This window comes from Cavia porcellus, unplaced genomic scaffold (assembly GCF_034190915.1).
Source record: "Cavia porcellus strain 051 isolate PalLab524CR breed Dunkin Hartley unplaced genomic scaffold, mCavPor4.1 scaffold_31, whole genome shotgun sequence".
NCBI classification, from domain to species: domain Eukaryota; kingdom Metazoa; phylum Chordata; class Mammalia; order Rodentia; family Caviidae; genus Cavia; species Cavia porcellus.
The window spans coordinates 40,573,625-40,585,925 of NW_026947514.1; the positions used below are offsets into that span (position 1 = coordinate 40,573,625).

The 12,301-nt window shown below is 32.2% G+C and overlaps 1 protein-coding gene across 1 annotated transcript in view; it reads right to left on the reverse strand.

The window, feature by feature from the left end:
• Positions 1-12,301, reverse strand: part of Mnat1 (MNAT1 component of CDK activating kinase) — a 212,638-nt gene that overhangs the window by 117,250 nt on the left and 83,087 nt on the right. Inside the window, exons 5-6 of the mRNA XM_003472515.5 lie at positions 9,328-9,468; positions 3,468-3,593 (exon numbers count right to left, since the gene is read on the reverse strand). Of these exons, the coding sequence (XP_003472563.1) occupies positions 3,468-3,593; positions 9,328-9,468 (267 nt within the window). The remainder of the gene's footprint in view (positions 1-3,467; positions 3,594-9,327; positions 9,469-12,301) is intronic.

Consider the following 12,301-nt stretch of genomic DNA (forward strand, 5'->3'; position numbering starts at 1 on the left):
TTACTTATCATCATCTGTTCATTTGGGAAACCCCAAAATGGTTTATAGAATATATTACCTAATACTCAGAACAGAGATCAAATGGATGGCTACTGAAATTGTCCATGAGAAAAATGATTGTGACTAGTTTGGGATAACAATAATAAGAGAAGTGGGCGAAGTCAAGATAAATTTTGGAAGAATAGCGAATTTACTGTCACATTATCTGAACTTTCAAGTTGATGTAGTCACCAAGTGAAAAATATAACAGCTGCAAAAAAGCTCGAACTGAGCTAGTGCATTTTCTGCTTCAATGGTAAGCCAGATTTGATTTCAGTATTATATTCTACAAAAGGAAGAGAACTAGAAAATGGGAGAAACTATCATATATTTGCTAAAATGGAACTAATTATGTTATGACATGCAACAAAAGTATAGTAGGTATCTATCTGTTGAAGTCAGAAGTAACAAACAGTCGTTTGCCCTTTCAAATAACATTTCTCAAACAATTCTTGCATACTTACCATGCTCAGCTGCAACAAGGAATATACATTCCCCACATTTGTAACAATGTCATCTAAGCATTGAACTTTACCCTGAAGATAAGGATTTGACTAGGTTTTTGTAACTAACTTCTCCTACTTTAATATTGCATGTCAATAATAATAGCTTTGAAATACAGGCATACAGTGATATACATTAACCAAAAATTCTGCAAACTCTAGCATTGAGTTTTAATATCCAGGTGGAAAAGAGGACTATTCAATTCTTAATTTTGTGGGCAGTTCTTATACAGTCTATCAAAAAACTGACCAATATAACATAACCAAAGTACAGTCTAGTTAGAAACGAGTAGATTTTGTCTCTAGACTTTGCCTTAAAGAAGCACCCAAGATACTTTCCTAGAGTGAGAAAATACACTTAGTATTCTTTGTGTTTTTGTTTTTTGGGGGTTTTTTTGTTTTGTCTTTTTTTTATCGGTACCGGGAATCGAACTCACGACCGTGCACTTGCAACGCAGGCGCTTATGCCACTGAGCTAAATCCCCTGCCTATACGCTTAGTACTCTTTAACAAAAGCTATTTCACTAGTTTCAGTAAAATTAAGAACTATAACAAAATATTCTATACATTCCTATTACTGCAATCCTTATATTTTCCTGACATGATATTAGATGCTTTCAAAAAGCAATATGCATCAACATAAGGAATTTTTAAAATATCATTCATTGAGCTGGGCATGATGGTGCATGCCTGTAAATTGCCAGCACTTGGGGAGGCTGAGGCATGAGGACTGCCAAGTTCAAGGCTACATAGTGATTTTTCAAGGGCAGCCTGAACTATATAGTGAGTCCCTGTTTCAAAAACAAAACAGAACAATATATATATATCATTTATCAAAATATCAAAGTAACAGGTACTTGCATTATAACTGGCTAAGCAATTTTAGTGATTGCTTTAAAATAGATACATTCTGTACAATTTTAACGAACCATCTATTCTTTGGTACATCCATCCATGTATCTATTCAATTATCTAACTTCCAGCAAGATTTATGGAAAGCTTACTAGGAACATATAGACCCATAAAGAGAAACAGAAATATAAGCTGATAATTTTGATAAAATAATCCTTTTTAGTAATATATTATAGTAATATATATAATATATACATTATATATATTATAGTAATATATATATATACTATATATAGTATATATCTCAACCTATATTGAGAAAGAAAAATATGGAAAACATAGCTTAGCATAAAAAGATTAAAAAAACACTATGCTCTAAACTTGATAATACATGATATTAAACATTATTAGTATTTGAATTGATTTAATTTTATACTCTAAAGGGAAACATTCAGAGAAAGGTAGAAAAAAAACTAAAATTCTGAACAGCACTAGTGTGTATAAATATAATAGATATGTGTAGACAGGATCTGCAGAATGCTGATTTCATTATTTCATTATTTCATTATTTCATACTTATTGAACTCTCTAAGTGCCAGGCAATATCAATGGTGTATATTATTTACTTCTTAGAGCAGAGGGATGAGGTGAGAAATAACCCTATTTTATGGAAGAGAACAATGAAAATAGGCAACTTGATTAACATCATGCAATCATTTAAGTTAGAGCCAAAATTTAAATGGAGGTCTTCTTACTCCAATTTTAACTCCATTTTCATTAGACTTAGTTGCAGAATTAAAGATTTATGTAATAAATTGGTAGTCATCTATGCCACTGGCTCATATATTATTTAAAACGACTATCCTCGTTTGCTGAGAGCTTAAATATGCAGCCACTGTACGGACACTTTGTTCACATCTCCTTTGATGTCCTCCATAAGTTTCTGAGATAGGTGTTGTCATTGTCATTTTACAAATAGAGGGAAAGGTTTATCACAGAGACTAAGAAATGTGCTTGCTACAAACACATGACTCAGTGAGGTAGCTGAGTGTTAAATTGAGTTACCAGGCTCCAAAGTTGAGGTCCTTACCTATGATTTCATGATGCTGTCATACTTTCTAAACTCATATGCGATTATTTTAAAACACACCAATATGAAAGTTACATATTTTAGAATAGTTATATTTCAAAAACCTGGATGTTAAACACAAAATAAACATGACAAGAGTATATAATTCCCAAACAGAAAAAGTAATGACAAAAATACTTCAGTATATCACTGGCTTATAAAACATTTCTTTGAATAAATGTCTAAACATTTTTAAAATTCAAATTAGTCTATCTTTAGAACTTTTTGATCCCCAGAACAACAACAACAAAAAAAACTATCTGGAAGCTAAAACTGGTTTTTATTTTTTTTATTTCTATCATCCCCCTAAGAATGGCTTTTCTGTTTTTTAGCTGAGACAGGGTCTCACAATATATTTCAAGCTGGTGTTGAACTCACTATGTAACCTAGGTTGACTTGAAACTCCGAGTGATCTTCCTGCCTCAGCCTGCTGAGTACTGGAATTATGTGTTCACCACCATATAAATGACTTTTGATTATTAAAAATACATGTATGTGAGCTGGAGATTTAGCTCAGCGGCATAAGCACCTGCCTTGCAAGCAGGCGGTCGTGAGTTCGATCCCCAGTACCGGAAAAAAAGAAAAAACTGTTTGGAGGAAAACAAATTTATACATTTATTTTCAATTTTATGTCAGTAGATTAATATATTTCTAGCAATAATTATGCATTTTCTCTTAAGAAACGTTTTCCTAAACTACAAATTTAAAATCTAAAAAAAAAAAATACAAAAGCTACATATTTCAATAAAATTATAGTGTATATTTTGGAATTACTACTTTTCACTTTCCTTATAGGAAGCACATTACACACTTCTAGACATCCAGCCTACATCAGGTCCTGTTCTTAAACATCTAAACCTTTCAGTGCATCATGGGAATCAACAGAATTAAAAGCACATTCCTTAAGAAATACCTTTCAAATGAGCAAATAAAATACAGCTCACCATTTTGATGCCTGTGGAGAATGTCACTGGCTTTATGGGTTTAGGTTTGTCAAGCTGCATTTCCAGTTGTGCAGATCTATCTTTATGCTGAGCCAAAAGCAGAGCAACGGGGAGATCAGAACTTTCCTGTAAGAAAAGATCAAATTCAATAAGAAAGCTAAAAAAGGAAAACTTAAAAAGCAACAAGACTTGTATTTTCAAGTATACTCTTTACCATAAGCATTTCATGTCAAATTAAATACTCACTTTATATAGAGGACACATTATAAAACATACTAATATCCCATAATAAAAAAAGGCTGTTGTACACTAATAAATCAAAATAACTTGCAAACAAGTGTTTTTATAAAATCCACATTAAAGATAATATAATAGGTTCTATTTCATCTAGCCATCAACCATATTTATTAAAAGTAAAAATAGAAACTAATCATAAAGAGTAGTATAAACTACTGTAACTTAGATCAGATGTTTATCTAAGACACATTCTTTTTACCAGCAAATTCAGACCAGTTTGAAATTGTTTCCCACTAGATTTCACCTGAGGCTGTTTGGAAATGATCCTTGTTCTGTTTTATACAATGGGACTATTGTAAGTACAACCAAATGTATATTTTTCTCCTCTACTTATCTTACTTCTAAAAAATAGAACTACATTTCTTAAATTAAGTAACAAAATGACAAATATTTTCAATATTTTATATTGATACTAAATGAGGGCAACTGTTTATATAAATCTATAAACACACATTCTCGTATCTCAAGCAAATTAATGACTAATTCTTTTTTTTTTTTTGTCTTTTTCATTTTTATCCGTACCCAGAATCGAACTCATGATGCCTGCTCGCAAGGCAGGTGCTTATGCCGCTGAGCTAAATCCCCAGCCCCAATTAGTGACTAATTCTTAAATATGGACTGTTACCCTATTTAACATGAGGTCTTCTTACCTGCTTAAAGTGCTATGAAGCTAGCAGCTAAGAAGCTAAACTAAATGATACTCACTCACACTTCTTCCTTTCCAAGTTCTCAATTAAACGAGAACCCAGAAACATATGCAGAAGGAGGGGTGCACTCTCTTTGCCTGACGCGCGTGCTCTCTCTCTCTCTCTCTCTCTCTCTCTCTCTCCCGCCCCTCCCTCCCTCTCTCTGGCTCTCTTGTACTCTCGCTCTCTTGCTCTCTCTCACACATACATACAAACAGTACATTCTTTATAAATGATGATATGAAAACACTTCTAACTGATATTAATTTGTATGAAAAATAGTGTTAAAAGACAGATCTTTAAAATAGTGAATATCCAGAATTCAATCCTAAAGAAACTCTACTGCTAACATTTCCCAGTATGGGGCCAGGGTACTTCAGCAGTATGGTACCTGCCTGGCAAGTACAAGGTCCTGATTTGATTCTTGGTTTAAAAAAAACTAAACATTTCTCAGTATGAAAATATACCAGATTCCAATTTTTTTTTTTTTTTTTGACACGGGGTCTCACCATGCAGTTCAGGCTGTCCTTGACTTATTATGTAGCCCAGACTGGCCTTGAACTTGTGGCAATCCTCCTAACTTACCCTTTTAATTTTTTTCCAAATCTAACAATTTAATTTTAGGCAAAAATATGACTACAGAATTAAGGTTACAGCACTCACATAATTCAAACAACTTAATTCTACAGCATCATCATAGAATAAAGTTGTACATTAAGATTTCATAATAGAAATGTTTTGTCAGAGCGATGTTGCAAAAATTTAAACTTTTTAAAGTGAGTAAAAGAACAAAAATTGTATTTATAAAAGAGATCCTTGTTACAATGAAAACCACCGACACAGGCTTTAGCAACAATGAAAGAATATATTTGATAATTTCCTATTTTACAACAAAGCAACAGTAATGCATTAGTACTGCTGTGAAACACTGCAACTACTTTAGATTTCCTTGTTAAGCATTTTAAAATAAATGTAAAATTAAAGAACATTTTAAATGAGCTGTGGTCAAAACTGTCTTTTTATATGCAGAAATTAACACAGAAAAAAAATTTCTTGGCTGTTATATCATTGCTTCCCAACTTATATTCAAAACGAATTTAAATGCTCAGCCATACCACATATGCATTCTAAAAAGCAAAATGCTTAAATTAAAAGTAAGATATATTCACTTCAAAGAAGTTGCTAATCAAAACTGTTTTAATCCTGGTTTCACATTCACATAGAAGGAACTGAATGTTAAAATGTATAAATAGTTTTAAGTTTATAAAAATAAATATTTCAGGTTTTTAAAACTAATTTAATACGAAGGCATATAATTTGAACCTACTTAATTCTACTTTAGTACTCAAAATTTTAGAAGCTAAAAGCTTTTGCAAATATTAAATTAGAAATAATATGAGCTTTAATGACAAAAAATATTTAAAGAATTTAAAACATATATGCTATGGAAAATACATAACATGAAGATTCAGCCTTTCAAGTTATTTCATTCTTCTTAGCAAAACATTTTACCTTAAAAGGTTTCTATAACCTATAACAATTGCCTGAAGGCATATCGTTTAATATTTTTAAATGTTTAATAAAAGCCTCATTAAAAGTTTTACAATGGCCATTTTTAAAAGATTACTTTAACGGACTTAGGTAAGCCATCTGGCAAGCAGTATTTCTAATAAAAATCAGCTACTGCATTTCACAATATCTGCCCAGACAAAATTTGAGACATAAACTGAAGAAAATTTCCAAATAAGAATAAAAAAAGATTTAATAAGATATGATCTGAATAAAAATATTTTTCTAAACTGTTAAAGAAAATTGAATTTACAGTAGGATTAAATAAATGGACTTTTTAGCCAACATTATGGCAAATGTGAAGCCATAAATGTTAACACTATAACATTAAAATCCTGTCACATATAATACCAATGATTTTTAAAGGTTAAAAAGTAACTTTTGGCACAAAGACCAAACTGAAAAACAGGAATAAAAAAAAACTGTAGTAGGCAGTACTTGTGTAAATTAGGTGCAGGAAATAATTCTAAAACTTAAGCTTTTAGACATATTTTCAAAGACCAATGTTATCTTGTTTTTTAATAAAAATCTAACACATGAACACAGAAAAAGGAAACACATTACTTCACTAGTTAATAAAAATTCAAGAAGAAAAAAGAAACAAAGAAATTTAATGAATTCAGTTAATCACAAAAACTAAAGGTATGTTAACATTTATAACAAAAAGTTCAGCAAAGATTAAAAACTTAATGCAACTAAGAGTTTTAAAAACAAATTTAAAAATGGAAACCAGGAGTCAAAACTGCAACAGTATTCTAAACCAATGTGTGGCAATTAATTGTACTAATGAATACAGTATATTACTAAGAATTATTTAACAACCATGTTACATGATCTAAATAGTGAGGGAAGTATGTGCAATAATGACTTGCAGGTGAAGAAAACAGGAAGTCAGGGAAAAGCACACAAAATCTAATATTAACTCCAGATTATACACAATGTAAAACACTGGCAGCTTCACATCGTGCTTCATGCCTCAGTGAATTATTGGGATACTTCATGCCAACAGCAGCTCAATGAGCCAGCAAAACTTAGTACTCTTGAGGACTAAGGGGATTTGCAAAAATAATTGCTATGCAAAGCTAGGGAAACTCAAAATTTGTAAACCTTTTATAGAAAAAACATAAAATGCCAAAATTGTATTGTATATTCATCTAATATCAAAGTTCTACATTTGAGAGCAAACAGTTATATGTATAGAGTTCCATGCATAGCTCCCAAAAAAGTATGCTTCTCTATATAAAGTGATTGGGAAAGAAACTTTCAGTACAATAATTATAGCGTTGATATTTACTAATTCACTTCTTAACATTTTTAATTTCTTGCAAAACATATCTATAAAAAATATAAAACACAATGTCATTTCAACTGTTAAAGCTGTCCTCCCACTTACTATATTCAGAAAAAACTAATCAAAGTTGATAGGGAAAATATCATTATTGTATTTTATATGCTGCTGCTCTCACAGAGAGTAGACTAAGTTTTACAATAAACATTTTCTATATAAAATTCATTAACCCCTTTGCCCTTATTTTTTCTTTACTCTCAGCTATTTATAATTTAATTCATCTTGCTTTCTCTTTTTACTCCTAATCAATTGGTTTAAAAGTTTTATTGGGCAAAAGCACATATACATTCACCTCATCACACAATAATAAGTCAATTACGGGAGCTAAGTCTGTTAACACTGAAGAAATAGTTTAAGGAAATGAATTTATATGAACAAAAACAGAAAAGGAAGAACATAAAAAGACTTCCATGGAGAGAAAGGTTTCCTAGTTTGTGACATAATTAATATTACAGAATAGTAGTATCAAATCTATGAGTACTTCAAAGGCCTTAGTTATTATTGCTATTATCAATAATGTGGACTACTTTAGTTAACTACTGAGAAAATACTACTATTACAACACTGCAATTTCTTCTAAGCATTCTTTTTCACGCAAAAATATGCAATATAATTCTATAACTACAAATTTTGGCATAGAATCAAAATATCTAAAAATTAGCTAGTTAATGGACAACCAATATTAATCACAAGAAAAGGCTTTGAAAACAGTGTGTCTTAATCAAAAAGCTTAGAAATATAGGCCGGGGATTTAGCTCAGTGGCATAAATGCCTGCTTGGAAAGCGTGAGGCTGTGAGTTCAATCCCCAACCCCCCCCTCCAAAAAAAGCTTGGAAACTATATACATAAACAATCTATTAAGGGCCAGGGATTTAGCTCAGCGGCACAAGCACCTGTCTGTCAAGTGCGAGTCATGAGTTTGATCCCCAGTACCAAAAGCAAACAAAAAAATCTTTTGAGAGTATACCAAGTTACATCAGTTATAACATTTTTTTCTTATCTGAAAATAAAAGATATTGATGAAACATTTTTAAAAAGAAAAGTAGAAATAAAATACACCAGAACTTCATTTTAACAACCTTCAAGATCCACAAATAGTGCCATATCTACATATAACACCATATCTTAGGCTAAATCATTTCATATCCTTCACAGCAATTGACAGGATATAAAAAAATAAGAATATGAGTCAAACAAGGTTATAATTAAAGTCATTCTCTCTTTTTTAATCCATTTTACTTCCAGGATAAAAAGAAAAAAAACAAAACAAAAAAAAAAACAAAAATAAAACTAACTGCTCTTTGAGGTAAAAACAAAGAATCAACTGAATTTTTTATGCCAGATTTTGGGGAAATAGGATTTTTTTGCCAAGAACACACTATGTGGATTAAAAAGAATCAAAGCTGCGCTCTCTTCAGCAGCATATATACCAAAAGAACCACAACTTGCACTGACCAGAAATTTAGAGGAAGCATTTATAATCCCTTCCCCTTGAAAGTGAGTAGGCCTTCTTACTAATAACAATCAAATTCGATGCCACAACAGTTTCTCAGCTCAAGTCTTAAAACATTAGCAACTTCTACTTTTTATTCTGAGAATATCTCTTTCCAAAGATCTGAAACAAAAATAGGACATACAGCTACACAGCTACAGAAACAGTGTGGGACATGTCCTGAGAAGACACCAGAGAAGGAGAGTAGCCCTGAATGAAGTTCTACCTGAATTCCTGACCCACAGAATCATGAGCATAAAATGGCGTGTTTTTTTGGTTTTGTTTTTTTTTTTTTTGGTGGGGGTGGGGTGGCTTAATATTCAAGTATACATATATTAATATTGATAAATAATTACCAAACAAAAATGAACAGTGTGGAAATGCCATTTAATGCTATCACCTGCATCTTAAATAGGAAAGATAAGCCCTAAGAATTAATTTTTAATCACAATTAGCGCTTATACATACCAGTTCATCTAAAAAGGCCTGCTTATTCTTCCGTTTTAGAATCTGCTGCAGTTGCTCCTCTTTTTGTATAAACAATCTTCTTTGTTCATTTTCCTGTCGTTCTACCTCTAAAGCTTCTTCCAATTCTTCCTGTTCCCGGGTCTAAAACACAAATTTTTATACAGCAGGCAATAAATTTAGCAATCAATATCAATCCTATACCATACTCTGATACTTTTTATTTGAAGCATGAAACACACTAACCACTGACTTTTTTTTTTTCCTGTGTATGTACAGATGGAACCATTGACTTTTTAATAATGCAGTACTTTTACTTAAAAGAAACCAGAATTCAACCGGGTATAGTGGCTCACACCTATAATCCCAGGACTTGGGAGGTTGAGGCAGGAGGATCATTATGAGTTCAAGACCAGCCTAGGCTACAAAATGAGCTCAAGGCCAGTCTGAACTGCATAGAGAGACCCTGTCTCAAAAAGATAAAAAAAAAAAAATTACCAAAATTCATTTCATGTGCAAATGTTACTACTAGAGAATGACAAATAGCAATGTAGAAACACTTAGAGTACACTAAGCCCAGAAGCAAAACTGCAATAGTAATAGTAATACTAATTTTTATTTGTAAGTGTTAAAGACAGTTTGGAGTAATTCATATTAGGAGATGTACCATAACTGTTTTTTCAATTCACGCATTATGTGAACTGCTGCAGAAAAAAATATACTTTAAATTCAGTATATACAAAATTTCCTTACTTCTGTTAGAACAGTAACATCAGGTCAATCTAGAGTCATCTTCTTTTACTATCTTGATACTTCACTGCACCCTTTTAACAAAATCAGTTGCTAGGCTCTATGAGCATCTCTTCCAATCATCTTACATCTTTCTTCCTCCACAATCGAAGGAAAGCAAAGGGTAAAAACTTGGAATGATTGGTATGGTAAGCCTTGAAGTATAAGGGTGCGAGAAAGCTTCAGACAAAGCTACAGAGGAAGGCTATAGCCACTATAGCCTATAATATGGTATAGTGTACTATCTCATACTAAATTAAAGGAATATAGGACATACTGAGGCAACTGGGAAGACATTAAGAGAATTTAAGGGGTGGGATTAAAAATATGACTAGAAGCAGTAAGATTCACAAGTCAATAGGGTTCAACACTGAAAACAGGAAGACTAGTTAGAAAAACTAAGGAGAAGAAAATTCCAATAATCCGGGTAAGAAAATATCAGGTCCCTAAATAAGATAATAATAGAATCAAAGGAGGAAGCTTTTTTTTTTTTTTTTTTTTTTTTTTTTTGTATTTTTACCAGTTCCAGGGATCAAACTCACAACCACAGGCTTGCAAGGCAGGCGCTTATGCCACTGAGCTAAGTCCCCAGCACTGAGGACGCATTCTTGAAAAGGAATAAGAAGTAACCATTAAGAGAATGTGAAGACTGACAGGTATGGCTTGAGCAGTTGGATGGATGCTAGTACCATTCACTAAGAAAACATAATAAGGAAAAAAATACTTTTAAGTCAAAACTATTTCAAGGGACAAAGAACAACATTATGCAATGGATAAAAAGACCAACATATAAGAAGTTATAACAATTACAAACATAGTTGCATCCAATATCAGAGCACCTAAATGTACAGAGCAAGTATGGACAATTAAAGACAGAAATAAGCAACAATACAATACAGAAACTTCAGTAACAGAAAGCATGTCTGAACAGGAGATCACTTAGGTGAGCAGAAGTCTTGAACAATGCTACAGATCACAAAGACCTAGGCAACATATACAGGAAAAGTTCTACCCAAAGCAGAAGAATACACATTCTTCTCAAGAACACATGCAACACATGGCACACAAGATAGAGTAAGTTTTAACAAATTTAAAACTGAAATCATACCAAATATAACAACTAATTTATGGTTACATTTTCTGAGGTATCTAAAATAGTTAATTCATAGCAAAGAAGGGAAGAATAGTTGCCAGGAACTAGGGCAGATGGAAATAGAAAATACCAACAAACAGGCCTGAATTTTTAGTTGAGTAAGAAGAGAGATCTACTATACAACACTGTATTTACAATAATACACTTTTCATCAACACTTAAATTGTACACATAAATTTTGTCAACAGGATAGATATTATGTTATGTTTATACTACAATAAAACAAAAATTAATTTAAAACACAAGGGAAAAACAGGAGAATAAATATAAAAAACTTAGTTCTAAACACACTGAGTTACAACATATCAGAAAGATGTATCTATTAACAATGTAGAGATGCATGGATGTGTTACATATATCTAAGAGCTCAGGAAAAACAATAGACTATAAAAATGTTTTGTACTAATCAGCAAACAGGGTTAACTAAGAATCACAGTGAAGAACCTGTATTTGTTTAACAGATGGGAAAAAACTCCCTGAAAGGATGAAACAGAAAGGTAATAGAACAGAAGGAGGAAAGGAATGAAATGATGCACACAAGACAAGAGTTTCCAAAAGCAAGAGAAAAAGCTTCATCAAACAAAACACAGCAAACAAGTGAGACTCAAATCAAGAAAGGGTCTACTGACTTTGGCAACAGACAAAGTGGCAGTTTCAACTTTTTCACTCAGCAAATATTAACTGTCTATCTAAATCATGGATTAGGAAAACAATGATCATTAGAAATTAAACAGGCAAGGGGGCTTCAAGACTGGAATAGAGGTACACATCACTCGTCCACTTTTACAAGGTAAAATCAACACACTGTTGAACAGCCACTTGTCAAAGTGAGTAACTGGAGTAACTGTGGGCAAACACTGAAATTCAATAGTGAACAGACAGAAACTTGAAGAAACCCAGAGACTCTGGATATCTGGACAGAGAGTGAGACAAAGCATCAATCACGGGAGAGGCACAGTAGACTTTTCAGCAGAAACTCCAAAGGCCAGAAGGGATGGACTGTCATATTTCAAGACCTGAAAGAAAAAACTGCTA